The sequence below is a fragment of the Maylandia zebra genome, linkage group LG11 (assembly GCF_041146795.1).
Source record: "Maylandia zebra isolate NMK-2024a linkage group LG11, Mzebra_GT3a, whole genome shotgun sequence".
NCBI lineage: Eukaryota > Metazoa > Chordata > Actinopteri > Cichliformes > Cichlidae > Maylandia > Maylandia zebra.
In genome coordinates, this window is record NC_135177.1 from 12,428,921 (window position 1) to 12,455,424 (window position 26,504).

A 26,504-nucleotide genomic window follows, 5' to 3' on the forward strand; every position below is an offset into this window, starting at 1 on the left:
ACGCAGTACAGTCAAACAATATATAATGACCTGAGCTGTAACCTCATTTGCTTCTGCAAGAATACTAAGGTAACTGTAAGGTAAAACATAGATAACACAAATATTTAAGAATAACCAAGTGAATAAACTAATTTTAACAATTATCTTTACAGCCCTTTCCCTTTTGAAATGAATACAATGATGTTAATATATATTTTAAATTACAGACAAAAAGTAGTAAAACAAGTTTATAAACTCATCATAAAGGTTTGTAAATACTAGTTTCACCATGGATTAAAAACACACAAAAATATGACTCTTAGATGTCCAAGAAAGGCAATGTAATATTTTATTTATAATACAGTACTTTGTTAAGCCAGCTGTACTAGTAAGCACAGTGAGCTATGAAACTTCACTATAATAAAAGCACTCACAAGCTACACTATAGTATAAACAGGAAAGACACTGAACAGCCTAAAAGCTCCGTGTAATCAGAGAGCAGACCATGTCCTCCCCTCAGCTCTCATTCACAGCGTGTTGTTGTATACCGGGGAAAATGTCCAGCACTATAATTAAATGCACCACAGTTGAATACAACAAGCAGACAAACTACTAATAAAAGATATTTTTTTAAAAACCAACAATAAATGGAAATTTATAGTCTTACAGAAAATATTTAGAAACACTTTTCCTTAAAATAGTAAGTATTCTTTATACTACATCATATATATGGCTTCAGAGATATATATAAGAGTAAACATGTGTTATGTTGGTTTTTTTTCCTCTACCGCTGTCAGTCATGCGACCTTGATCAGCCTGCATAATGGACTCACAAAGTTGGAAGTCAGTCACGTGTCACCCTGGCATCCTCCTGCAGCAGCCTGTGAACTCAGCCTCTTCAGCTCCTGCCTGCTTGCTGCACTCTCAAACCTGAAGCCCTCTATGACCAAGGTCTCTCCGTCCTCCTCTATGCTGGCCCGACACTCCTGCTGATTCTGTCACAACAACAACAACATGCACACAAGGCTGTGCTGTGCACACTATGCCTCAGCACATAAAATAATAACAAGGTCATTTGTGCATCCTTTGTGCTTTGTTAACAGCTGCAATAGACAGAAGCTGCGCATTCATTTATGTGTTTTCTAGTGTGTGTGTGCGTGCGTACACACACTATTATATCTGTCCTGTGAGAAAAATTATTTATAGGGAGTCCTCACTCCTGCTAATTAGGTTCTAGAGGTAGAAACCTGGAGCTCAAATTTTATTTTTGTGAGACTGAACAGTCTCTCATGGATCGCTGGTCGTCTTGTTTCCTGAAACGATTGGGCCAATCGTTACATTTGTAGGTGGGGCTGAGGCTGGCAACACGTGCGGATGAAATTGATGCAGCTGTCAAGGCTGCTGTAAATCTACTCACTGAAATAACAGCTCCTAAATCAGAACGACATGCATTAAAGATATTATGGTTTAGCAAATAGAATTCTTTTTCTGATTCTGCCCAGTGGTTCTGGCAAAAAGTTTTATTTATCCGTCACCCCCTGTGGCACTTTGGGAAAGAGGTCAGGAGGGTCTAGTCTAGTGCTTAGAGTGCATGGAAGGAATGGAAGACAATGTAAGAGATGTCCAGAGGCTAAGCCTAAAGTGAAACTAAATGGACTGAAACGGTTAACGTCTGTGTCAAATATATTTTATATTAATGGCAATTCAGATTTACTTTGCATATCCTTTTCTTGCAGCTAAGAAGAGAAATTAACTGGGTTGCTATGCAACTATAGGGAACTCATAACCTGACCACTTGTGACCTTGTTATAACAGAAGTATAGTATCAGCTTCATTAAGTATGATAGAGACAGGATTAAATTAATTAAACAAATAAACCCATTTAAAAACAGAAAGACAGTGGGTTAGAAACAAAGAAGACAAACATTATGTAAACTCAGCCGGGTAAGTTTCCTCAAAGGAATATGGTTGAGATTTGACAAATAAAAATACTTGATTCTGGGCTGACTGTGGTCTGCAGCACAGTCACGTGGTTCACTGTAAACATACCATTCTTTGCTGTCTCTGGTTGGAGAGATCTAACGATGCACACCAATTCATCATCTCTTCAATGTCTCTCATAAGTAACTGAGCTTCTGACAACACTGTAATGACATTGATGCAAATACTCAATAATAGATACCACTACTAATACCCACAATGCTTTTACTAGTTGATTTTTAACAATTTCACTTCGGAAGTCTTTCTAGTCTTACTGACCACTCAGAGCACTTTAGACTACAAGCCACATTTAATCATACAATCATGCAATGCTCTCTGTTCTGTACACTTTAAGCATATTATCTGCCATTCATCTCTGTCTAATTTAGGCTCATCAATTAACCTGACACACAAGTCTTTGAACTGTGGGAGCAAGTTGGAGTATGTGAGGAAACCCACTCAGGAATAGGGATAACATTCAAACGCCACAAAGAAAAAAATATGTAACTGTGTTAGCCTCAAATAAATCCTGATCTCATGGACAGCAAAGAAATCTTTATTTCAATCTAGTGGCCTGTAATAAAGAGAACTCTAATTGTGAGATGTATTTATGATACCACCTCCACTCACGCAGTTACAAACAACACTTGTGTTGCATTATGACAGTTAAATGAATCTTGAGAACATTTTCTTCTTCAAATCACAAAAAAACAAATCTAAACAAATGTTTTTCTGAAAGCGAGTAAAAAATACTGCTAATATATGCAATTGCTGGGCTTACGCTGACGTGTCTTTGCCATGGAGATCTCAGATTTCTCTTCACATGTCATGTCAGTGATCTTTGCAGCTTCTCTTACACTGCAAAAGACAACATAGCACTTTTAGGATATCTGTGATACAACTGAGCTGATACAGTGAACAGAGAAAAATATACACCTTAATAGTTAATAGGATAATGCACAGTGGAGTATGCCCAACTTCAGAAATCATGAAAACAATTCAGTTAGAAATAAATAAATAAATGGACTGGTACTTAAAAAGCACCTTTCTACTCAACACTTCAAGTACTACTGCAAGTCTCATCCACCTAATCACTCACACATTCGTACAGCAATTTTATATATGCCTAAGCACTTTATAACATTCACAAACACACTCTGATCATGAATCAGAGGTAACTTGGGGTTCAGTATCTTGCCCAAGGATACTTCAGCATGTGGGCTACAGAAATCAGGAATTGAGCAATCAGCTTTCCAACTGATAGATGGTGCGCTCTACCATCTGAGCCACAGCTGCCCATACAATATGTTGATCAAATTCTTATTTTAATCAAACACGCTTCCATATTGCAGCCTACACATATACTGCTACTAGCTTTAGATAAAACTCATGAGGGCTAAAACCAATGCTTCTCTCACTTTCCATAAAGCAATTTCAATGTTTACTATGGACCTATTTAAGGTTAAAACCTCTTGATCAGCTTGGCTTAGTCTTTCGGTATGCAGACTGACTAGATCTACTGCTTTAAAAGTATCATGTGAAGGGATTATGAATATCAACCTGTTAAGCCTTGTTATGTAAAACTTTTAATTAGCTGCACTAAACCTATAGAGAATGACTAATATTTAAGATACCTTCAGGACTACACCATCAACTTACCATCAAGTTACCATCAACTGCACTGACAAAATACAAACATCAGTAAGGACGGGCTGCTAGGCATTAGGGAATTGCTTTTTACTAGGTTAACTGCTTGTAAAGGCATCACTTTATAAAGAAGTAAATATCGCTATAATTAAAAGAAACACCCACATATAAAAAACATGATGTATGTCACAAACGAAAACTTAACAAAAGGTTATCAAGAACCTGAGCAATAAGCTAATGGTAAGTGCTACATTAGCGCTGGCAGCTAATCAGTTTTAGGTACTGTGACAAAAAATGAACCAAACCTGTGTTTTTGTTAACATTAAATATTTATTATTAGTATTATAACTATTTGATTTTCTTGCTTACCCGTTATATTTGGGAATTGTCACTGGAAGATAATCCTAATTTAGGCAAGTGGCAACTAAGGGATACCACAGTATAATGCGCAAAACTGATTTCTATACTGTCATTGGTTTGTCCCTTACTCGACCTTAAATGCCCCGGACCGTTACTGCAATGTCACTTTCTGACCAACAGATGGCACTCTTACAAATACCAAATCTGATTTGACCGCAATCGTACTTCGCGTTCCATACAGTGACGGCCTGTCCCGCATACAAGTGTGGAGTAATACGTGATTAGTGAAAAGAAGGGGTCGTTTGTTTGGTCTGCGTAGTAGAATAAGCTGGGTAAATGAAGACTGTATTTACAGTATTTGTTTCCTTTTTGCTTATTTTTCAAAGGAAATGCCCTTGTGACTTCTGTTATAATTTACTGTATTTGTCTTTATTGTTTTACATGAGGTATTGATTAAACTGAAAACCAACATTTTACAGTATTTTTGTTATAAGATTATGGATGGACAGTGCATATTTACGCTATGCCCAGCTGACTGTGCATTGTGCTATTTGATAGTTAAAGATTCGGCAACCCTAGCTATAACACTCGTGCTACTCGTGAAATAATTGCCTGTTCACTATTACCTTTAAACATGGTTCAGGGCATTACTTGTTTTCTTGCCTGTTTCTTAAGTCATTCTTTAGCTTAACAAGTAGTCCCTGTACTCTTTTGTCCTTTTAACACAAAAACACACACACAATAGAGAGCTAATTTTTAATCAATATAAGGACCACAAGTAAAAATATGTGCCAAGTTTTAGCTTTATCTATTAATATAGTGCCATGAAAAATATACACACACTACCTGATTTCTTTCTTTCCTTTTTTGACATATCTGTGACACTTACCTGTTTCAGATTGTATATATTGCATATTACAACAAAAGGTACCTGGAGCAAATACAAACCACATTTTTTAAAGAGTGATTTTAGAAGAAGAAGAAGAAGAAGAAGAAGAAGAAGAGCCACTGGGGGGGGGGAAAGTCAGCAGGTCTTTTTTTTCTTCTTTTCCAGACTTCTGCGCGGGAAAAAAGTCAGAATTCTAAGAAAAAGGTTAAAATTCTGAGATTAAAGTCAGAGTTCCATCAGAATTCTGAGTTTTTTTTCTCAGAATTCTGAGGTTTAAGTCAGAATTCTGAGAAAAACTAATTCTGGGGAAAAAGTCAGCATTCTGAGAAAGCTTCTGACTTTAATTTCAGCAAATTTTTTAGATTAAAATGTGTGTGTACATGCACAGACCACATGTGCATACTGTTGTACACATAAACTCACAGATGTATATGACAACTCAAGTTTGTGGCATTAAATTTGTATTCAACTTTTAAACACGTAATACATTTGTACTTGAGCATCAGCACATGAACTGATGGACAGACATTCTTCTTCGGGATTTTCTGGTAGAGAACAGAATTCATGCTTCCATTAATTACAGCAAGATGCCCAGGTCCTGAAGCGGCAAAGCACCTTCTAGACCAAGCCCTAAATCTCAGTTTTTCAGATACTTGCAGCAAATACTTCATCATTTGCTGCTGGAGATTTTAGGAGGGGAGAGGAAGTGCCTTCTGCCCTCGACTGTGACATGTGATATGTTTAGACTCAGCAGTCCATCTGCATCTTAAGGATAAAGGACACTCTTTCGAGGATGCCAATGTTCACATTTTGGACAGAGAGGACAGATGGTTTGAAAGAGGAGTGAAAGAATCCATCTATGTCCACTGTGAGGGACCATCTTTGAACAGAGGCGGCGGTTTACGACACCAACTCTCTGCCATCTATAATCCAGTTTTGAGATCCCTTCCCAGACGCCTTAACGCCCACTCACATCCTGGGCCATCTGACCTCAGGAATTCGCATGATAAGGTGGGGCCAGGTTTCACAATGAACACACCCGAAACTCTGGCTGATTGGGACCCACGCCTAGTTTCCCACCTTGGCTCAGGCGATTAGAGGATCATCAGGGGGTCCTTTTGTCCCTCTGTGGGGGGTCACTCCCACTAGGTTTATATCTGGGACTCTCCACCATTTGACCTTAGAACTGAAGAAGCTTCTCGGATGAGAGGTGAAACGTCTTCAAGCAACTTAAAGAAGTCCAGACGCTTTTCTTTGCAAGCTCCTTTGACTACGATGACCTGGATGACTGAGAACCTTCACAGGTTCATATGTTTAGAGTTGCAGCATTTGGGGGGGGGGGGAGTCATATGAGAAACATAAAAGGTTGGAAGTATAGAACATGGAGCAAATATTTATATTTTTATGGAGAATTCATGAAGCGTGTGGTATGCATATACCGAGGAAAGGATAATGGGAGCTATGGTGATCGTAACAGTGTGTGAGAAAGTGCACACGCTCTTTAAGACTGTGCTTTTACTTTGAAAGGACTTGAGCAGCGGAGTGACTCCCGGAAGTTTTTGTTTTTCTCACCTGTCAGTTCGGTCGAGACACGGCACCAGTGCCGAGCCTTGTCTCTTTGTTTTCTCCTTGAACCAGCTCTTGTTTTTTCCAAATTAAATGACAGTCCTATGTGGTCAGTCGATACCTAACTGAGGACAGCGTTTAACACGGTAACTGAAAGTCGAGAATAAAAAATAATCGTATCCTTTTTCTGCACCTAGCCAGAAGACGTTAGCCAAGCATAGCTAGCCGTTATCATCATAATAGATCAATCATTTTGATGCGCGGAGCTGTCGATATGTATTTATGTTTCTCTAAAGACCGTTGCTTAATTGTTGTGTTATTCTTATTGTTGGCTGTTTCACAACCGGACGTCAGGGTTGTTTGGTGTTTGTCAGCACTGTTCGCGGAAGCTAACGGCGTAACGTTAGCTTTGTATACACGCGAAATCCATTGATTGTTTTCAGAACGATTATAGATGTTTTCTGCTGTCGCTTTGTGTGGAAGATTGTGTTTTTTCAGCTGAGATAAGATTTTTAGCTGTTAGCTTTCCTGTTTTAAGTGGAGAAGTCTTAACGGAATTACGTCGCTCTTCTTGCCTTGTTTTGGATTCACGTCCACTTTCGTTTTTAAGTACTTGTTGTGGGTCGCTTTCGCTTTCATGCCGACTGTCGTCAAAGTCAGCAGTTTTCCTTTTTCTCTCTATTTCTCCGTTTCTATTCATCTCCGCGGGTCTATCAAACTATTCGGTAACTCTGCTTAAACTTATTTTTCTAAAGGCTTAGGCCTTTAGTGATAAAAACTTGGCTCCTGTGTGTTTGCTGCATCATTGCATGCTGACATCATCAAGAAGCTGCACCGTCTCTGAAACCGAGCTACTCCGAGCAGAAATTATCCAGGAGGGTGTGGGGGAAATGTCAAGTAGCTTTACTGAAACACTCATATCGTTCCTGGAAGTCAGCTCTGCTGGCACTTCCTTTAACAAAGGCATTCAAGTCAGTGTGAGATATTTCTTTGTAAATGTGCAGAGTTAAAGTTTCTTTTTGATAAATTCTTTTTCAGCCTCTCATTCAAAGCCATAGGCCAGAAACTTAGTGTACACAATGTTATGTACATGTTATGGAAATCACACATTGCAAATTGCCTTTTTTGGGGGGTAGATCTTTTGTAGACTATTACAGATCTGACTCCTTTATTGTTCAGTGTTGGTAATTGAAGAGGACCTACCTTCCAAGTACATTCATCCCTGGTGTTAAATCAAAATCATGTAATTCCAGTGTCAAGTGCCCAAGGGTAATAGGAAGCACCAGCACAAAATTGCATGCAATATGTGAACAAACTGATTTTGCATGCTAAAAACCTCTCGTTGTCTTTAGGGCTTTTCTGATGTCAACCTCTGGCGGGGCTTTCTTCTTTTGTGAAACTGTGGTTTAAAAAGACCATTGACTGTTAGGAGAATTCTACTTACAGACATTAAATGCCTTATGAATGAATAGAACAAGTTGACAGTGTAGACTGTTTGTTGGATAATATAGAAAATATTTATTTCTTAATATGATAATAAATCTAATATAGTTTGACTTTGTTTTTCTTCACACAAATATAGGATATTTAAAGAAGTTCTTCATGTATCCTCCAGGTCTTCTATCTGACTCAGAATATGGCCTGTGTAGGTATGGATTCCCCAGCAGTGGATGATGACATTTGCATCCTTAAACATGAGACAGCCTACACCACTGCTGCTGAGAGTCCTGTGTCGGTGTGTGCCGGTGACGAATCGGTCGCCTCCCACTTTGCCCTGGTCACGGCATACGAGGACATCAAAAAGAGGCTGAGAGAGACAGAGCGAGACAATGCCCTGCTGAAGAAGAGAGTGAAGCAGCTTGAAGACAAGGTATAGATGGAAGAATAGAGTAGGAAAGAGTAGGAGGATGGCACAACAAAGGGAAGATGGGGATAGAAAAGAGAGAGAGAGACAAAATTTAAGAACATAGAGCTTATCATGCTGTCTAAACAACCAGAGAGCAATGTTTACAAAGGGTGACCTATGAACAAAGATGAATGATTTTTCTATTGTGCACGACTTCAGAATGATGGACAAACACAAAATACTAATATCTCACTGCAAAAAAAAAAAAAAAAAGAAAAAAAGAAAAATAACCTCTTGGAGTGTATGCATGTCAGCATCATTAATATTGTTTGTCTGTTGTCAAAACAGAAAAAACCCAACAATGAGAAATAAATGTGCTCTGTTTAAAAAAGAAAGGCGGTCTGGAGAAGTATGTCTTTGGCAAACACTGTGCTCATATTCAGCAGAGAAGAATGCTCTTGAAATTGGAATTAAGAACAAAGGATCCAGTAAACGGATATAGTGAGAGAGTGAGTTATTTGAACAGCAAAGGTCTTAATACCGATTGCAGACCGAAGCGAAAGTTGGGCACAACATGTGGGCAGAGCACGAGCTTGTTTGTTTAAAATCTGTCAGTGTTAGTTTTATGTGCTGCAGCACTTGGTCCATCAAGATAGGATGTGGTGGGAGGAAAGTGACTTCCTACCGCAACATTTTAAATTGAACATTTTTTTTCTCCTCTACTTTCTTCTCTGTTATTTCTTCTTTCACCACTGTAGCTTTTCAGGCCAGATGCTCATTCATCAGAGGGGCCCCAGTACGTGAACAAGGCCTTCAGTGCTTACCGAGGTATCTATATAGAGAAGGAGGACCTGCAGATGGAGCTTAACAAACTGGTGCGTTTTACTGATTAATCTGAACATCTCATAAACTAACAGTGCAGCCAAGCTTAAAGGCTTAATGTCTTCCAAACCTGACAGTAGCTTATTTTCAAGTATAAGGATAATAAAGAGAGTTTGGTTTTTTTGCCCACCTGGGACTGCAAAAGTAAGAGTTTGAAACATTGTTTTAAATACACTGACTCTACCTTCATGCTCTTTGGCTCACTGTCTGTTTTGTTTTTTTGTTTTTTTTCCTCTGTCAGAAAAGGGAGACGAGTGAGAGAGAAAGGATTCTGATGGAGCAGCTTCACACCAAAGAGGTGGAGCTGCTTCAGCTGAGGACAGAAATGGACACCAGCCAAGGTACAGGTAGAGTACACAGGCCTGCTGTCTCTGAACTGTTCAGTGGAAATGGTTCTGTCCTCTGATGAAACAGATAGTGGACATTTAGAGCACATGAGATTTGGATGAAATACAAGGAAAAGAATCCTGTTCCTGAATTTTAATCATATTAAATTCAAGGACTGAAATTGTTTGATAATTAGCTATGTCGGACAATCGAAGTAATAATCTACTCTTTAAAATATCTCCATCCATCCATTTTCATGAGTTAAACCATGGTAGCAGTAGAGTATTTGAGCTAGTTCAGACGTCCCTCTCTCCCACATGTTTTCAGACCATAGAAGCTATATAATGTCTTCTATGAGCTCTTGGTCTACCTTGGGATCACCTACTAGTTGGGTGTGCCCATTATACCTCGAAGCGACAACCTGATGAGAAGTTTGAAAAATCTCAGCTGGCACCTGTTTGGAGTAGAGTTGCAGATACTCCAGTCTGTTCTCGATCTGGATGTCCCACCTGCTTAACCAGCCACCCTTCAGAGGAAAGTAACTTCTCTTATTCTGTAACGGAAGCTTGCGGCCATTAGAGCGCGTTAACAGTCATTCATATTCCAGCATCCCCTGCATTACATCTGACACAGCACCAGCCCTTCTGTCAATCCATTTTATGCTCAGTCATGAACATGGCACGGTTCTCAGATTCTTTACTCAAACACCAGTTGTTTTGGTAGCCTCTTATCCTACCCACTTCACACTGAAAACCATTGCAGGCAATGTCGAAGGTCTGACGAAACCAGCAAAATCGTATCATTTTCAAATAATGAGAACTAATTGTAATATCCCAAAGGGTACACTTACATCCTCCTAAAGCTGAGAGGAACCCTTGACATCCAGAATGTGATTAGTAACTGAGTAACAATTACATTTATTTCAACACTTTTATCTAATACAGTACTAGAAGAATAAATAGTGTCATATAGTCAGTAGGGGAAAAAATCCAGCAACCTGATTTATATGATATGATAACATACATTTGGTTTTTTTGTGGTTATATATAACATATATGTTGATTCAAGTACAATTTAAATACAGGACAGGCTCGAGTATTTTGACTCATGTGCCATTCTCCTTTACTTCCATACTACCTATGATTTTCTATGAAAATGTAAATGTAAAATGTTGCTCTATGATTAAACTGATGTTAAAATATTTGGTTGCTAAAAGTGTAAAAGTCAGTGTCTTTAATTAATTATGCCTTTTGTACCATTTGTAACACAAATTCCATCTGTTTTTCTGCGTGCTTGTCCACAGTGATGAAGAGCCTGAACAGCTCTCAGGACTCCTGGCAGGTGGAAAGGATCAACACTGAGCTAAAGATCCACAAACTGCAGGAAGAGCTGGAGAGGGTGACACTGGAGAACAATCGGCTACTAGAGAGAAGTGCGGTGAGTGAAACAGGGAAGAAGGAGTTTCAGAGAACAGGATAGAGGGGGCGCTTGAGATGAGAGACGCTCTTGTCGCATAACAAAAGGAGGAGAAATCGGTAGAGGTGTTAGGGCAGAGAGAGACAGGGTGACACTGGGAAACACAGTAGTGAAGACAAAGCCAGGGTGGGTATGCTACATCTTTAACAGTTGGGAGATGAACTCTTAAAAGACAGACGGACATAAGTGTGAGTTGTTGTGGAGTGGAGGATGCAGATTTGTTTGGTTTTTTTGGGGGGGAGGGTTGTCCGAAACAACCAAGAGACTGCACCTCCACTCTCTGTTTTGCATAACTTAACTCTGTTTTAGGGGGAGCCGCATGGCCTTAACGGACCAGACTTGGACCAGACCTGTGATGCAAAGTATAATGCAAGGTATAGTGTTTTATGAATATCATTAAAAAGTGCCCAACCATAATTTCTGTAACCTGTAGTTACGAAGCAACTGTAAATAGATGGGAAGTCTTGCCTAAAGCACAGTCTTAAGCAAAAAAATCAGTTTTAAATGATCCGCCCTGATGAAACTACAGAGAATCAGGTAGGAACACTGTTTACACGAAACTACAGAATATACTGTTTTTATGTCTTTGCTTTGAAAGCTAAAGCTTGTGAATGCAGTGCTCTGTATGGCCACAGTTTCAATTGTACTTGTCCTGTTTGGCCACTAGAGGAGGGTGCAGCGTTATGAATCTGCTCATCATAGACTGCATGCATGTCTGCAGCATGATGTGGAGGTAACCTCAAAAGTATATGAAGAGCTAGACCCTAAACTTGGGTGCTCAACACAAGTCAAATTTAAGTCCAGAATTTTGACATGCATAACGTCTGTATGGAATTTATTTATTAACATTTATTAAGAAAGAAAATGTTATAATTTGTCTACCTTTTTAATTATTTTAAGCACCACAAAAACCTAGTTTTTCCACCATAGGCTTTCTGTTCATGTTTTTTGCTGTGTGAGGCAGGTGTTAGGACTCAAAACAAGTGCTGATACATTTTGCATCTTTATAAGAGTGTTTTGTAGGTGTTGCCATCCTTAAATACATCACTGTTTTTATTTATTTTGTCTTCTTGTTTGTAATACAGATAATGTTATTGGCTGATTAAGCATCAAATCAACCAGTACTTGTTGTTGTTTTTCTTCTTAAGTATTGTCTGACTGTAGTCACTGATATTAATTGTGTCAGCAAAGAAGCACATGATCACCTTGGTATGTCTATAATTTATTTAATAGATTAATCTTATATGTACATTTAATCCACTAATTTTTGACTAAAATTGACATAATGGGTGGCATTTTGGCATTGTGAAATTTCAGTGAACAGGTGAATTTGACTTCAGAATAAGATTGTTCTAAAATATTTCCTTTTCCTGAGCGTACTCTATAGCTGCTCATGATATTTACCACAAGATCCTGTCTGACAGTTGGGTGTTTCTAACACCAGCTTTGAGGAAACTTGCATTTAAGTGAAATGCTTTGTTTATTGTGTAGGGAGAAGAGCATGCAGCAGACATACAAAGCTCTGTGTTCTGAGGTCGGCCGTCTCCATTCAGAGCTGAAGCACCAAACAGGCCTGATTAGGAAACTCAGGCCACTGATCAGTGAGACGCGACAAGGTGAGGCACATCTGCAGAAATGTGAGTGAGCTCAGGATTGCGCCACAGTTGGTGTCTGAATACAAATCATCCCATGCTTAATGTTTGTTTTAGTGCGTGTGATAATCAACTGTGCTCCACTGTGTCCTTTTCACACCACCTCAGCTCCTGTACAGTGAGGAGTCTCCTTTATAGCATTAATGCATTGTTGTGTAGGTCGCCACCTAAATGAACCTCCTAAAAGCAACCATACAAAATGTATTCAGTCTCTTCATGTCTTTACCCTAAAAATAATTGACATTTATATCATTCCCTTTAGGAACCAGGTAATATTTTTGTTTGTTTTATTTGACATTTTCTTGAATGTTTATCCTGTTCTTATCATATTTCATTTTTTCCCAATATTTATATATTTTATTTAATCTTTTACATTTGATCTGCTTTACATCTGATTTAACCTCAGTGTGTTTTTCATTCTTTTCCCCATGCCATTATATTAGCAAAGCAGAGTCCACCTCCCATAGAGGGCTCTTAAAAAGAAAAACTCAAACCCTACGTTGTTGTTGTTGTTGTACGTCACATCTGCACACACATGCAGTTCTTACCCAAGCCCCTGAAAAAAGCTTGCAACTTATTAAAGAAGTGAGGACAAATGATGAAAGATTAAGAAAACAAATTGCAACAATTGTATGTAGATGTAACTACAGAGTAAATTAATAGAGAGACAAACACATTTAGCTGATCTAACACTGTTAATGAGTACTTGAAGTAATTACAACAGGGAAACTAATGAACTGCTTCTGTTCAGTAACGGGAGTGTTTTTTTCCCCCTCCCAAGAAGTTTTCTCCTCCTGCTTCTTTTTGCAGTTTGTATAAGAGTGTGATAAGACTGTGGATATTATCAAAGTCCTCCAACACTTTGATAAAGGACATCATGAAATGGTCTATCCTTCCATTCCCCTCCCTCTGTGATGATGTATGCTACCCTAGGAGGGATTACCTCTGTTGTCGATTCCCTCGGAGTGTCAGAAGAGGAGACCAGGAGGTGAAAATTAGAACGAAATATGGCAAGAAAATAAATCTTGCCCTATTTATTCCACTGAATAAGAGGGTAATCCTGTAACTTAGATGAAGCAGATGGAGTGAAATGAGGAAAGCAGGAGCGGCAAAAGAAATGGAGCGGGGCAGAGGGAGGAGGGGGGTGTGCTATGTATTTATTCAGTCATACTGTGTATCTGTATTCTTCTAATGTTCCTCCTTTGGAATCACTTTTATTCAAATCCTAGACTCAGGAGACCATCTCATGGAAGCATAGCAGGGAGGGATGGATGGATAGATGTGTGGATGGAGAGAGGTATGGAAAAAAAAAAGCAGGAGCAGATACTCTCATTTAAACTTTATTATTCGCTCAAGATGATGATTTGAAAGCAAAGCAATGATGTGTCTGTGTGAGATTAGGACATGTGATTTGTGTAAGGATATGCTTTGTATGAAATGAAAGAAAATGTGTTTGTGCGTTCAGGTCTGATTAGGTTTTGTTCTCGAGGACAAAATCTAATTATTGCTTTTGTTATTTACTGATTCCCAAGCGGTGACTTTTACATGGTGCAAAGGTTTCATTGTGGAACTCGCCGCCCGCTGCACAGGGTGCGATTTTTACTCCGGTTCTGTTTTTACACTGAGGTCTATTATACAGTTAGAGATCAGAGCTTAGATTTTTTTTTTTTAACCGCTTTAGAAACCAAAGTTTAATCCACTTGTTAAAAAAAAGAAAAGAAATACAGAGTTGTTATCTCAGTGCTAAATAAAAAAAAGAAAAGAAAAAAAGACGTGTTTAGCTGGGTGAGGAAAGAGCATTTCATTTGTGCTGCCGACATCATTTAGTTAAAATGACAGAAAACACGCTATTTTTATTTGCTAGAGAAATTCATTAAAACAAACACCTTTACTGTCTAGTAAAACACTGCTAATAAGTGCAATAAAATTATTATTCTTTTTAAAGTTTCCAGATTTACTAAAAAAAACCATCTTGGAGTCGTGCAGGGTTTTGCAAAGTTATAGCATTCAGCCAAAAATCACCACTTAAGATCTGTCAGATTGATCAATCTTTATTTAATATTTCCAACGTCATGAAAGGCTCACCATTCTAAATATTAAGAACCATTGGTCTAAGTGACATATCGCTTGTAAACATGTCTAACGTGAAGGCAGGCAGCATTTGTTTATTCGTTATGTAAGGCTTTCAGTACTTGGCAGTGATGACTGAAAGCTAGTAGTGTCACTAAATCAACAGTGAAATTTGTCACTGAAGTATCACCAAAATGATAGAAAAGGTAATTGAACAATTGCCTCTAATATTTGTGCTTGTTTTACGGACATTGCCACAGTCCATGCAGTGATTGTCTGTGCAGGTCTCACTAGAAAAATGCAGTTTTGTGCAACCACATCTAACATTTGATTATCTTTTACCCTCGTTTTTCCTCATCCTTTTTTTTTTCTTGCACTCACCCTCCTCTCTTCCTGCAGCTGCCTCAACAGTTCCCGTCCAGTGTCTGGACGACGTGGAAAAGAACAACCACCCCCCAGTTCCTCGGCCATCAGTGCCTCGTCCCCCCAGTGCCCCCCCACTGCCCTCATGCTCTGGCCGCCCCTGCCCCCCCACCGGCTGTCCGTCAGGCACCCTGCTGCCAGATAGTCTGAGGGAGGACTGCTGGTACAACGGCCCATGGCCCCCCCAGAGTTGTTCGGGAGAGGGTCTGGTTGGGAGCGACGCCTGCTCCGTTGTACTTCCCCCGCCTCCCCTGAACCAGGCCTCTCTGGATGACAGTTCACGATCCTTCCCCAGTCCCCCAAAACCCAGTGACGCCATGTTCTGGGAGGGACACTCCGCTGCGTCCAACTCCTCGTCCTCAATGAGTAACTGCAGCCCCAGGAGCCCTCCCCATACAGATTGGGCCAAGCCTTATTAAGTTACAGTGGGAGAACAGATGATTAATAATTTATTGGAAGATAAATAAATGTTAGAAATTTGATGGAACATAAACAAATGGAACAATGAATAAACTCTCCAACCCTGCCACATAGCTACCACCTTACCTGCCTTAATGTGATAAGACCACTTTTGTGGGGCGGATGAGACTGGACCTCCTGGTTGTGGGAACTAAACGAGGCCAGATGAGGCCTTTTTCTTTTTTTTCTGAGGTAAAGACTTTAAACTCATTAATCTGCCATCTCTGCTCACCGCATCGGTGAACATTTCTGACTTTGCAGAGAAAAAGTTGATGAGAAATCCTCAACAGAATAGTTTGTCCATGTTTGTGTCCTTGTATGCGCATGCATAACTGTGTGCAAGTATGCATACAAGCAGTTTAATTTGTGTGTGAGCACATGCACGTGCGTGCATGTGTGTGTGTATATTCACATCCAACAGTGTGCCTGTATCTGTATCTCATCATAGGGCCTCTTCCACCATAAACTGTGGCTGTTGATCACTGGAGCCACAGCATAGTGCTAGAATTTGTATAACTGTACTTCCTCCAATGCAAGTCTTTTTACATTTGATCACTGTAAATTACAGAGGGTATGTAGTTCCATGTTTGTCTAATGGTCATGTGAAGGAGATGTGTTGGTAGGAGGAGTTGATGTGTTTGTTTTTGTACGGTGAAGACAGACATACATACACTGACTGTAGGATAATTACAGGTTTTGGCTCCAAATTTGAAATGCTAATTAAGTTTTCTTTTTACTGAGGTGGATTAATATCAAAGTAAAGAGAGAGAAGGTTCAATGATTTCTCATAACCTTCACAACTCAAGTCTGTCTGGTATCTGACAACACCATCTATTGTGTTGCTTTCTTTTTTCACCTCTGAAGTGACATGTAGATGTAAGGCTGTGAATTGCTGGTTTCTTAGCACGGCATTTATTTTGAAGGACTCGCAGAATGCACCGCATACACTTGGCACATCATTTTGAACATTAGAAAATGTGAACTATGCACTGTGCTGATTGTTAATCCTGCTGTTTAGGACTGAGGGTAGTCTCTCTCTGGTCTCCCAGTAGTGAAAAAGTATAAACTAAGGGCACTGAAGAATCTTAGACCAAATAAACAGAAGAAACTGAAAGAAATGTGCATATCTGTATAAATGTATATGGTGGGCTTCAGTACTCTGCCAAACATGGTTATACACTCCAAAACTTAGCTTTTGCTTTTTCTCCCCCAAGATGCCTGATATGTCTAAGAGCTACCTGTGCTGGGGGCAACACAATAATGTAATAACCTGATTAAATATGAGATGTGACTTAACAAATAGGTGCACAAAGCACAAAGGCCCATGGGTAAGTTTCTTTGTTTTAGTTTTTTCTTATCTGTATCATGATTGTGGTCTTTTGTTCTTAATTTCTAAGAAATGTTATTTTACAGCAGTAGTTTCATACTTCTGTAAACAATTTGCAAACCAAAATGCAATGTACAGTAGATATGGATTATATTTTAGATTTACTGCACTTCCGGCTGTTTGTAAATATGATCGAATAAATGAATGAAAGGAATCAACACCGTGAGGTTGCGCTGTTTTCACTTCAAGCATGATGTTATGTGGTTTGTTAAAACTGAACACTGAACACAAAGCCACGATGATTAAATCATTTTTTTAAAGCTAAATATCTGCAAAGGGGACAGCAAGCCCTTCTCTGTACCACAAAGCCTAAATGATGAATTGAAACATCCATGTTAAAAAAAAAAAAAGAAAAAAAAAAGTTGTTTTTCCTAAATTATCTTAAATTTTAAATCCTGTTTCACAATTTCAAACAAAATTTTAGTTTCTAGAAACAAAATTGTAGAGGGGGAAAATTGTTTAAAAAAAAATTATAGAAAATTTTACACTATCAACCTTAATCCCAGGCTATTGTCATGTTAAACATGCTAATGTTTGTAATGATCTAATTTTATAATTTGTAATTTTGTAGCTTATTATTTAAAGCAGTAGTAATATAGGACCTCTATAGCAACTCTTTCCATCGGTGCCATTAGTACATAAGCAGTTGTAGATTATATACAATACATACTTATGCTGGTTGCTAATGGTAAATTGGTTCTTATTATAACCATAACAAAAAAATTATTAATGCAAAAAAAGTATGCATTTAGCTCAATTTAGCCACTGGAGGTAAAAGTCCTGAACATGTAAAAGAACAAACTGAGTCAGCTGTAGCTTTTTTTCTTTTTACAATTTTTATAGTTCTGTTGATCCTGCTTTCGAATACACTAAATAAACAGAAAGGAAATTTTCACCGTGCGACTCTTTAGTCCCACTGCTGAAAAATGCAAACCATCATAAAAAACACATCTTTTAAGTCTGATGGAGTTAAACAGATATTAAACCTTTATTCAGAAACATTTCATGTTGACTGCCCTTAAAATTTTCTAATATTTGCAACAATCACATGATCACACAGGGTTTTATTATTACCTCCAAGTTATAGTGTACAAATCTCCATCTCTGATTTCCATTACTTTTTTTTCTCTTCTTTTTTAAAATCAATTCCTTTGTAAGTTATTACACAACAACTTCTGCAGGTGAATTTCAAAGCTGTGGGTCCAGCCAAAGGCAACTGAGCAGATTCGTCACTCGTGCCGTCACTGCAGGAGCAATAGACACATGTTCAAGTGGTTCAACAGGTGCAAAGCATCCCTCAGTTTACAGCTGCGCACCATGTGCTGCCCTGCACTGAAACTCTTCCAGGTGGCTGCTATATCACAGTACAATCACATATTTGTGACATTCTGATCACTCTTTATGATCCAAATAATTTCACTCACCTTTCACGCATAAGCATGTAGCTTTACAAGAAATACAACCACTTGTCCATAGCACTGCCACGTAATCCTGCAGTTCTGGGCAGAGTGTAAGTCTGTGTACACTTTAAAAATAAAGCTTGTTGTGTTGTTATTTTACATGCTAGTCGGAAGTTTTTGTTTCATGTTCTTGGCTGGAATCCCCGTCCTCTCAAATTCCAGCTTCTCTCGAATGTACTCCTGCTTGCACTCTTCAAAAAACGCGGGGTCCTGGTAGCTGGTGGAACACAAAAGGTAGACCTTCATCACTCTGATAGGTTTTGAGATTACTAAGACTTTACAGGCGGCAATTCAGAGAGTCAACAGGAGTGGGAGAGAGTAGGCAAGCGTGTGTAAAAGCTACTGGCGTGATTCTGTTATAACACATGGGGAGCCACCTTTCTATATGAGTGTTGTCGCACAATACTCACTGTCGTGTCAGACATTCCTTCAGGGCTGCGTTCTCCCCTCGACACTTAAACACCATGAAGAAACCAGACTCTTTACAGCAGTGGCTGAAGGCTGGAGGGAGGGAGAGAGAGGAGTGTAGAAGTCAGAAAGGACAAATCAACAACAAAAAAAAAAGAAAAAGGGAAACTGGCTCAATGTGTACAGTAACCTCAAATAGGGCTGGGCAATATGACCCAAAATTCATATCTCGATATTTTTTAGCTGGATGGCGATATAAGATATATATCTCGATATTTTTTTTTTAAGCCATAAAGTAAGAACAAAAAGAGAGTTCTTAGTCAAAGCTGTGTCCCAGATGTCACACAGGCACTTTTATTAACATACAGCACAGATGTACATGAAAAATTACTCAAAATTAAATTATGAGCATTCATTAAATAATCATGCTCCATAAATAAAAGAAAACAAGGTTGTTTTTGTGCTAAACAAAGAGCTCACAATTGTGCAGTCAAAATATAAACTAAAAGACGCTGAGCGTAATAACAAAGACAGATTTCACAGCTGCTCTGTTCCCAAGTTTTGCTGTGTGACTGACAGCCTGGAGTTTGAAATCCGCTTCATAACCACGTCTCTTACAGGTGCCATTTATGGTCCTTATACACACACAATACGGTAATATTACGTTGATGCACAGTACGTATCACTCCGCGAAGCTCCTCGGTAGCCGTAATGCGCCGACAACCTATCAAGCGGTGCAGCTCCGTAGCTGACCAAAGTCGTACTCAAACATTTTGACAGATTGCTGAGCGCCGTGTACCACATAAAATCGGTTCGCGGCCATCAAGCACAACCAGAATTCATACATAAGGCGCGCTATCAACTTTTGAGAGAATGAAAGGATTTTAGGGTTAGCTCGTTAGCGCGGTTAGCTCGTTAGCACGGTTAGCTCGTTAGCACGGTTAGCTCGTTAGCACGTTGACGCCGTCCAGCCCCACGCATGGGGCGATGCGCAGTAACTCGTTAACGGAGATTTGCCGTGTCCGTCTTGTCGCTCCCTGCACGTGAAGCGATGGGGGAGGAGGGGGAGTTGTCTTCAGTGAAGGCGAGGCGGAGTAACGTTGCGTAGAGACAAAAGTGGACGAAAGAGAGGCAAACTTGCGGCTCCACAACTATAATTATAACGTAACATAGACTATATCGATATAAAGGATACTGTCACATCTTATATCTCGTATAAAAATATATCGATATGTTTTAAAAACTCGATATATCGCCCAGCTCTAACCTCAAAGCAAAAATCACAATTAAGAGCCTACCTTTTTTTTTTTTTTACCGCAAACAAGAAAACGAATAGCTACGAGCAAACCGAGACGGGCCCCATCTCCACGAGAAGGAACCCAGTCGGAAGTCACCCTGCCAAGCCTCTTATCAAACCGAAACCCATGTTTCCTTGTTCATATGAGGACTGAACTTAACCGTACTATCCACAGAGTGGTTATATCTGTGGTCGCACTGCTCCCACATTAGCCCTGTAACAGTCATCCCACCATCCTCAAATATACACACGTCTATGCCCCCAAGAATTAAATATAGGTAATGCTACACTGAACACGGTGCCCAGTGAGGCCTGGAGATAGACAAGGTTATTTACAATAACTGAACAAGTAAGTGGAGCTTTTCCAGAAATCAGACTAGATATTATCAGAAATGTTAAACTTAAGAATTGCTGCTAATGGTTGCAGTTTTACTAGATATGTTCAACCTTTGCTGCCTTCCTTCTTCTCTGGCCAACATCAATTGCTGGTGCCTGTGCCCGGAAAATAAAACTGGAGCCCAAAACGAGAAGCCCTTCTTCTATAAAGATGCAACAGTGACTTCATGCCCCTGTTAGTGGTATTTTCCACATTAAAGGCACTGAACAAGGTGTCGACGAGTGAGTCTCCACCTTGTTAGCAAGCTCTTTCTCGAGGCTTTAATTAAAACCGCTGCCCCTGTGTCCCCTTCAAACAGCTGACATCGTAATTACCTTCATCTGCGGCATCAGTATGGTTATCACACACTCTTTCACGAGGATGCAGACTAACTGCAAAACCAATTTAGAGAAGCAGAACTGTGCGACTAATCTAATCAAAGAGCGCCTCATCCCTGTCCCACGGCACTAATAGAGGCTGCGTTTCTGATCGCACATGAATAGTTAGGATAAGGAGACGAATCTACGAGACTGGTTTCATGCGAAAAGAGGCCCTTCTGAAGAAAAGTGTGATGCCACCTTCGCTTTGAGGTCGTTCGGTTTGCCATTTTTACCGACGCAGAAGTGGCAGTTAGTGGAAAGCAGAAGCATGAGGCTTGAACATTTCGGGAGATTTGGTACTTTAGAGGAAGATGTGGTGTAAAAAGACCTTATACATAATTAGTTATGGTAGAAAATAAATGTTAGGATCTTGAGCAGGATTTATTCATTTCTAACCGACAAACTGAAAAATCCATTCATTCATTCATTCTTGTTTCCCCACCTTTTGTCCACATTTTTGATTTTGTGATCCGGACCTTAAATTTAAGGAATTCAATTAGCAGCCAATCACTTTTCTGCAAAAACACAACAGTAATCAAAATGAACGTGTGGGGGTTGTTCAAAAACTTAAGACTCTGAAAGGCATGTGAGTCCTGACATGAATCATCAGCGTAGTAGGAAAACTCATCAGGTGAAACTACAAAAGGAGTTCTGTACAGGTCAGTGCTACATATCTGCGTGAACAACAAAGCCTACAATACACAACTGTGGGGTGTGCAGAGGCATATATGCAGATACCAATAACACAGGAAAACATACTTGTAGATTGTGTTGGTTCTTTTTTTTTTGGCACTGTCTTTGTAAAACACAATCACAGACGCACACACACACACAGGAGCCCAGTAGTGCAGACACAAACAGACAGAATAGATGATTGAGGGCGGAGGATGAAGGTGTGAAAATGAGTGGGACGAGAAACTTGTAATGTGAGGGGGGTTTCCACTACCCACAGCCCAGCCATGTATGTCCCATCACCTCTGTCTGCCTCCTCGTGTGAGCAGTACACCCTAGCTCATAGAAGCTGTCATCAGATTTCTAAAAACCACATAAAACCGTGACTGTCGGGCTGATGTGTTGCTGCAGTAAACGGGGCACACTGGAGCAGAGGTGTAGCCAAGTGCGTGCGTGCGTCTGTGTAGATAAAGAGGCAACTGCTGTAATGCCAATTAGCCTGCTACTCAATACCGGAAAGAAGAAGAAGTAGAAGGGTCTGATTCAAGAAGGTCAAGAGTAAAGTAAATTCCTGAGGAAGGAAAGATGCAATGTTGCAATATGACACAAAAATGGGGGCAGCAACATGCAGCGCCACATGCAGTCCCCATTTTGAAGAACAACGTTTTAATAACGCTTTAAGTTTATGCTTCCATTCTTGAAGCCTCTCTTAGACTCTTCTATCAGTCTGATGGCGTCTAATTATTTTGCTGTCATGTTTCAATGAGCTCCCCAAGGCCTGAAATATAAAGCAACATACCCCTCTCATCTGGCTTTACTTAACATAAGCAACAAGGCTAAGTGGTCACGCAAAGGTGATTATTCTCCAAAAGTTGATTCTGTTCATTGGGACGGAGCGTTTTCAGTGCGAGAAACGTTTCGTCACTCATCCAAGTGACTTCTTCAGTCTCAGCTGACTGCAGGTTTCCCCAATCTTATAAACAGTACATTTGCATAATGACTGAAACCAGCCCACTGAAGGAACAATGCGCTAGGAAGTCAGCGAAACGTTTCTCCCACTGAAGCCAAGGCAAGTTTATTTATATAGCACAATTCAACAACAAGGTGATTCAAAGTGCTTTACAGAGACATTAAAGAACAAAAACAAATAAAAAGCATGATATAAAATTGATTAAAGAAAAACCAAAAAAAAAAAAACCCGCTAAATCCAGATGAACAGAATAAACTTTTGGAGATTTACTTACCTGGATGATTGAGCATCCAATAAGACGAAGGTGATTATTGATATTAAGTCAGGGAGGAAAGCCAGGGTTTAACAACGAGCGCATTCACACTAAAGGTGTGGCGCTGACAGCATCTGACCAATAAAAATGGAGAGCCTGACTAGCAGGTGAATAGCTGACTTGTGGGTGTAGAAGAATTTTGACCCACTCTTCTTTGGAGAAATTTGAATTGAACTTAAGAGCCTTTAAGATTTGTTAGAGAGCACAATTCATGACTCCATCAATCGCAGTAACTCATCCAGGTGCTAAAACAGCAGCAGGCGCAGACCATGTTCGATGGCTGGTACTTTTTATGAAACGATGTGTTCATTTTTACACCAAATATAACAGGGCTCAAAAAATTAAAAGTTTAATTATGTTTCGCACAGGGCCAGGTAGGTTTGGATAGATTCCCTAACCATGTTACCACGGTGATGCACCCAAGTAAGGAATGATCGCCTTCATAAAACAGAAAACCCAATGTTAACCTTGAAGTTACTTGAACCAGCCCAAATCATGCTTCATACAGATCAATTCTGTGTAAACAATGAAACACCAATGCCCCGGCATGTCTCCTGTGCATACTGCTGAGTTGCTAAGCTAACCACTGTATAACATGAACAGCATTAACTACAACATTTTACCTCACCCTCAGTGTCTGCAATGACATCAAGTCATTTCTCTAAAAGATTGATAGATTGACACCCCTGCTTTAATGTGAACACAAACTCATTTTACACGAGGGCCACATATAGCTCACTTTGATCTTAAGTGGACCGGACAGGTGAAACTCCCTTTTCTATCAGTGCAAAGAAACTACATATTTAAATGTTTTTCTACATGATAAAGAAAAGGCTGCTGTGACATGCTGTCAGCATGAGTCTTTGGACTTAAATTGTAGGAGGAGTTGGGCTTTCTTGTCAGGGGTCATTTTTTTTGGGGGGGGGGGGGGACGCCAAAACAGTGGCCAACAGCGCTGTACGCAATGGCAGACTGGTGCCTTATTAGCAAGGAAATAAAGCAGAAAGTAGAGACTTCTGATGGGAAACTAGTCTTGAAGCACACAGGGAGAAAGAGCTGTGCAGGAAGTGCGATTTTATCGTGGTGGAAGCAAGACGGCAAAAGTAAGTGAGGATTCATTAAAGTGTTTCTTTAAACATAAAGCAGGATTTTGGTCTGTTTTGCTGCCGTTCAGCTGAATTTTGTTTGGAGAGTGATGAGACCTGCGGGTTCTGGAATCTGGGAGATGTTGGCTTTCAGCACCTGACGGCATGTCCATGTACATGTCGTCGGGTGAACGGGGGGATTCACCCTTTGGTTTTACATCTTTTTTCCGAATCTATTTACCTGCTGTTTAATCGTTTAATATTTTAGCTGTTTGGTGATTGTTGAAATTGTTTTGTAAGCTTTTAGCTGAGATTTTAACATTTCTGTGGATACCACACGGGTCTATATTAAAATAACAGATCTGGTGGCAAATCCCATTAAAGCAGATGCTCTCCTTCTTGCCTCTGTTACTGGGAGCATTGCGGTTTAAGAGGTTAATTGTTTATTGCCTATTACTTTGTGTAGTATGAATGGCCATAAGGGAGGTTTTTATCAGTATGAAAAGCTGTAAAACTTTTGAAAATACAGTTAAAAGTCCAAAATTCCTGCTTGTGCTTGATTGTGGTGAGCAGCAGATCAAACAAGTTAAGAATTATAAATGGCTTCAAGCGCACATTCAGGCCTGTGAAACCCAAGATCGTTGAAATGCAGCCAGATGCTGCTCACTTTACGTTTTCACTCATTTCTTCACTTTTTCCTGACATGCTTGCATTTAAATCCAGCTTCCCTGTGTCTCTGTGTACCTGGCCTGAACCACTACACTTGCTGTCTTCAGAACTTGCCCTCCTCCTTTCTTTCATTTAACGCTATGATCCCAATCTGCCTTTGCGTGTGACTGGCTGCATGGTTTGTCCAACAAAATAAAGTCTCTCTTGACATATAAAATTGTGTTGTGGGCCACATTTTTGACAACCCTGCATTAAAAGACAAATTAAGAACAGCAATGTTACACCCTTCCCTCTTTCCAAGTATTGTAAATTTGCCATTGGTGTGAATGTATCTCTCTGTGCTAACCATCTAAAAGACTGGTGACCTACACATGGTATAACTGGGCTCTCACGCAGGGACAGCTGGGATAGGCTCCAGCCTTAAAAAAAAAGAAGAAAAAACAGAAAAAGTTTGTTGACGTGATGGATGTACAGGACACTAAGCTAATTAGCCTGTCAATGGCATATACTCAAGTCAGTGGTCAGTTATCATTGTGTTTTGTTTTTTTTACTTTGGTTTTGATAGAACTTGAGATATTTTAGGTACCTATGATCACTGTGCAGCTGAATCACTGTAGTGTCACCATGAACCAGGATATACCCAGGGCCTGAAGATAAAGCAGCTACCAGTACATCCATTGGTTACAATACATTTCTATTTTTAACCTATACCTTTCCAACTGTGGCAAATCAAAAATAATTTAGAAAAAGAAACAAACAAAGTAGACAAGTTAGACTGAATTACTTCCATTTCCATCTTACTGCCAATTGTGAAATTAGGCAAATGTTGATGTTCGCCCTCGTTTTGTTGACTAGCATCACAGTGTTATAGTTAGCAACTTGAATTTTCAAACTTTTCTAGTCAATCCCAATCAAAGCTCTGGGTACTCTGGTTCTTACTGAAGACCAAAGAAAAGTCTCTTTGAGGCACAGATTTAACCAAGATCTCTGCTTTTTTTTAAACTAAAAGCTGTTTGACATAAGGCAGTGCACAAACACACGTTTTAATGATGGCTGCTTTCTATTTGGGTTCAGTTGTATGCTGGTTGACTCTAATGGCTTACTGGAACAATTAGGTGAACTGGCATATGTTTCTTGACTGTGACAGTTCAAAACGGCCTCCTTAAAAAGTGACCCTGCTGTGTAAAGTCGATTCCTGAGCGACACTTTAGTGTGGACAGGAGAAAATCCCACCTTCAACCTTGTCAGCACAGAGCTCCTTGGCTTTCTCCCTCATCTTCTTGGGGATCAGCACATCCTTCTCCACATGCCTCAGATGGGCTTCCTCTGACACGGCAGAGCAAAGCAAAGCAAATGTGAGTATCACAAGTAAGCATCACAATAAGCATCAACCGCATCAAGCCTACTGAATATGATTTCCCTTAATTATCATAGGTGTACGTGGGAGACATGCGTGCTTGTGCTCAACTGTCGTTAAACGCGGGTTACCGCACGCAGCTAAAGGCGAGGCATGTTTAGGACCATTAACTGAGACGCTGGGCACAGAAGTTCTCCTTTATGAGTAATTAACTCAGCATTTTCCTTTAGAGTGGCGACAGCCTCTTTAAGTGCATTTAGCTAACGTTATTATAGCGTCTCAGGTCCATTACAGTTCAATACAGCCAATAAAGAACGCGCTAACTCGGACAGCTTTGATTAAAAGTATGCCACGAAATACACGAAAAGCATTTGAGAGCATTACGGACTTTAATACCTGTATTTGTTGCCTCCATTGCGATGATGTTTCTTAAAACATTACCCCCACTGAATCAATGTGACCTAGCTCGCGAACGCTCAAAACACTTCCGCTGACGTAGTATGGTGGCCTGAAAAACTGCAATTCCCAGAGTCACTCTGGGCGGAGAAGCAGGAGGCTACAGGTGACCGAGTGA

The 26,504-nt window shown here is 39.8% G+C and overlaps 2 protein-coding genes and 1 long non-coding RNA gene across 7 annotated transcripts; 1 reads left to right on the forward strand and 2 right to left on the reverse strand.

The window, feature by feature from the left end:
• Positions 1-305: 305 nt before the first annotated feature.
• On the reverse strand, positions 306-4,233 carry LOC143420931 (uncharacterized). Of its 3 annotated transcripts, none has more exons than XR_013100684.1 (4): positions 3,976-4,233; positions 2,741-2,817; positions 813-2,123; positions 306-545 (listed from the first exon to the last, which is right to left on the reverse strand). It is a non-coding gene; the product is annotated as an uncharacterized LOC143420931 (long non-coding RNA). The 3 variants fall into 3 exon arrangements; XR_013100683.1 differs by having other exon boundaries at positions 306-974; positions 2,029-2,123; positions 3,976-4,198; XR_013100682.1 differs by having other exon boundaries at positions 306-2,123; positions 3,976-4,198.
• A 2,180-nt stretch (positions 4,234-6,413) lies between these two features.
• azi2 (5-azacytidine induced 2) lies at positions 6,414-17,101 on the forward strand. Of its 2 annotated transcripts, none has more exons than XM_004568058.4 (8): positions 6,414-6,567; positions 8,037-8,291; positions 9,026-9,142; positions 9,391-9,496; positions 10,780-10,913; positions 11,262-11,326; positions 12,444-12,568; positions 15,074-17,101. In XM_004568058.4, the coding sequence occupies exons 2-8, from the start codon at positions 8,058-8,060 to the stop codon at positions 15,514-15,516; spliced, it is 1,224 nt and encodes a 407-aa protein (XP_004568115.1). In that variant the 5' UTR covers positions 6,414-6,567; positions 8,037-8,057; the 3' UTR covers positions 15,517-17,101. The 2 variants fall into 2 exon arrangements, with proteins under 2 accessions (XP_004568115.1, XP_004568116.1); XM_004568059.4 differs by having other exon boundaries at positions 9,391-9,490.
• An 806-nt stretch (positions 17,102-17,907) lies between these two features.
• On the reverse strand, positions 17,908-26,484 carry cmc1 (C-x(9)-C motif containing 1). Of its 2 annotated transcripts, XR_191634.6 has the most exons (5): positions 26,327-26,484; positions 25,807-25,899; positions 18,814-18,904; positions 18,368-18,620; positions 17,908-18,187 (listed from the first exon to the last, which is right to left on the reverse strand). XR_191634.6 is itself a non-coding variant. In XM_004568064.6 (4 exons), the coding sequence occupies exons 1-4, from the start codon at positions 26,343-26,345 to the stop codon at positions 18,500-18,502; spliced, it is 324 nt and encodes a 107-aa protein (XP_004568121.1). In that variant the 5' UTR covers positions 26,346-26,484; the 3' UTR covers positions 17,908-18,499. The 2 variants fall into 2 exon arrangements, 1 of the variants encoding a protein (XP_004568121.1); XM_004568064.6 differs by having other exon boundaries at positions 17,908-18,620.
• Between the last annotated feature and the right edge of the window lie 20 nt (positions 26,485-26,504).

Excerpts from the sequence above, each read along its gene's own strand:
- cmc1 (XM_004568064.6), bottom strand. Across the intron at positions 18,905-25,806 it reads CTGTGCTGACAAGGTTGAAG|CCTTCAGCCACTGCTGTAAA; the intron begins GTGGGATTTTCT and ends CCCTCCCTCCAG. Across the intron at positions 18,621-18,813 it reads AAGGAATGTCTGACACGACA|CTACCAGGACCCCGCGTTTT; the intron begins GTGAGTATTGTG and ends GTGTTCCACCAG.
- azi2 (XM_004568058.4), top strand. The coding sequence starts at position 8,058 with ATGGCCTGTGTAGGTATGGATTCCCCAGCAGTGGATGATGACATTTGC. Across the intron at positions 10,914-11,261 it reads GGCTACTAGAGAGAAGTGCG|GGGGAGCCGCATGGCCTTAA; the intron begins GTGAGTGAAACA and ends ACTCTGTTTTAG. Across the intron at positions 12,569-15,073 it reads GATCAGTGAGACGCGACAAG|CTGCCTCAACAGTTCCCGTC; the intron begins GTGAGGCACATC and ends CTCTTCCTGCAG.